The 1,432-nt window shown below is 33.5% G+C and overlaps 1 protein-coding gene across 1 annotated transcript in view; it reads left to right on the top strand.

Moving 5' to 3' along the window:
* The window catches only part of LOC119585902 (GPI ethanolamine phosphate transferase 1-like), a 24,104-nt gene that overhangs the window by 913 nt on the left and 21,759 nt on the right, over positions 1 to 1,432 (top strand). Inside the window, exons 2-4 of the mRNA XM_037934625.1 lie at positions 283 to 503; positions 745 to 976; positions 1,145 to 1,272. Coding sequence (XP_037790553.1) covers positions 283 to 503; positions 745 to 976; positions 1,145 to 1,272 — 581 coding nt within the window. The remainder of the gene's footprint in view (positions 1 to 282; positions 504 to 744; positions 977 to 1,144; positions 1,273 to 1,432) is intronic.

Here is a 1,432-nt window from a genome sequence, read left to right as displayed (position 1 = left end):
GCAGTTCCAAGATTTATAAATTAGTTGACTATCCAAATATATTAATACAATAGTATATGTGTAAAGTATGCCACTGTTATTAAGGGATATGATGTACTGAACTTGCAATATTCATTGCTGTTTGCTATGATATTGAAATATAACTGAGCCTACCAAAGTCTGAAGGTCAATTCTTATGGCATAGTGTATGCCATGCAAGGGAGAAAGTTTATGCTTTTGATGTTAAAACTTATTTTCTTGTGTGGAAAATCTAATCACTGAAAAACTTTTATGATTTAACAGATCTATCATTGAGAAAGATGGGACATGGGGAGTCTCTCACACTCGAGTACCGACAGAATCTCGGCCAGGTCATGTGGCCATCATTGCAGGGATCTTTGAAGACCCAAGTGCAATTGCAAAAGGATGGAAAGAGAACCCTGTAGAGTTTGATTCTGTCTTCAATGAGAGTCGTCATACATGGTGTTGGGGCAGTCCAGATATTCTGCCAATGTTTGCAAGTGGTATGTGTGATTGATTTTCTTTCTTTTTTTGTTTTATTGGTAATATATAGTTTACTAATATAACTAGTTAATGGAATGCATAAAGGCTTATATATTTGGGGATTTATGGCATATGTACTTTGTGTAGAGTTAAGAAATTTGATTTTATTTCCTTTAATACAAGTTGAAAGGCGATAATAAATATAAGATAAGGTGTTGCAATTCTTTTATAAGTTACTTTATCACAAGCCTTTTTCTTTAGGCTCAGAGCGAGGTCACATAGAGACCTTTATGTATGAAGCAGCGGAAGAAGACTTTGCCAGTGATGATGCTTCTAGGCTTGATACTTGGGTCTTTGATCATGTTGTTTCCTTCTTTGAAAAAGCCAAGGGAGACAAGAAGCTCAAAGAACGTCTACTGCAGGATCGCATAGTGTTTTTCCTCCATCTTTTAGGAATTGATACGAATGGACATGCCCACAAGCCATATTCCAAGTATGTTATTTTTTTGCTAACCAAATGTGCTATGATAGAGCTCAAGAGCAGTGTTCTTTGGAAAGATAAAGTCCTGAAAATTTAAATGTGCATCATATTTGATAAAGGCTATTCAAGAAAGTATAAATATTTATTTATTCTTAATGTGCTTTATATATTATTTTTCAGGGAATATCAAAATAATATTGCTGTTGTTGATAAAGGGGTTGAAAGAGTTGTCAGAGTGTTTGAAGATTTTTACAATGACAAGAAAACGGCTTACATCTTTACATCAGACCATGGAATGACTGATTGGGGTAGGAAATATGTAATTTTGTACAGTATATACCTCTATGGCAAAGACATGATATATTATAATATTTGAGTTGTCTCATCTTGGACATTAGCAGTTTAATTATTTGAATAGAGTTACATGATTCAAAAACAATAAAAGGAAAAGAAAATTTAAAGTCAAAT

Source organism: Penaeus monodon, chromosome 20, assembly GCF_015228065.2.
Source record: "Penaeus monodon isolate SGIC_2016 chromosome 20, NSTDA_Pmon_1, whole genome shotgun sequence".
Lineage (NCBI taxonomy): Eukaryota > Metazoa > Arthropoda > Malacostraca > Decapoda > Penaeidae > Penaeus > Penaeus monodon.
This window is presented reverse-complemented; position numbering and strand designations above follow the sequence as displayed.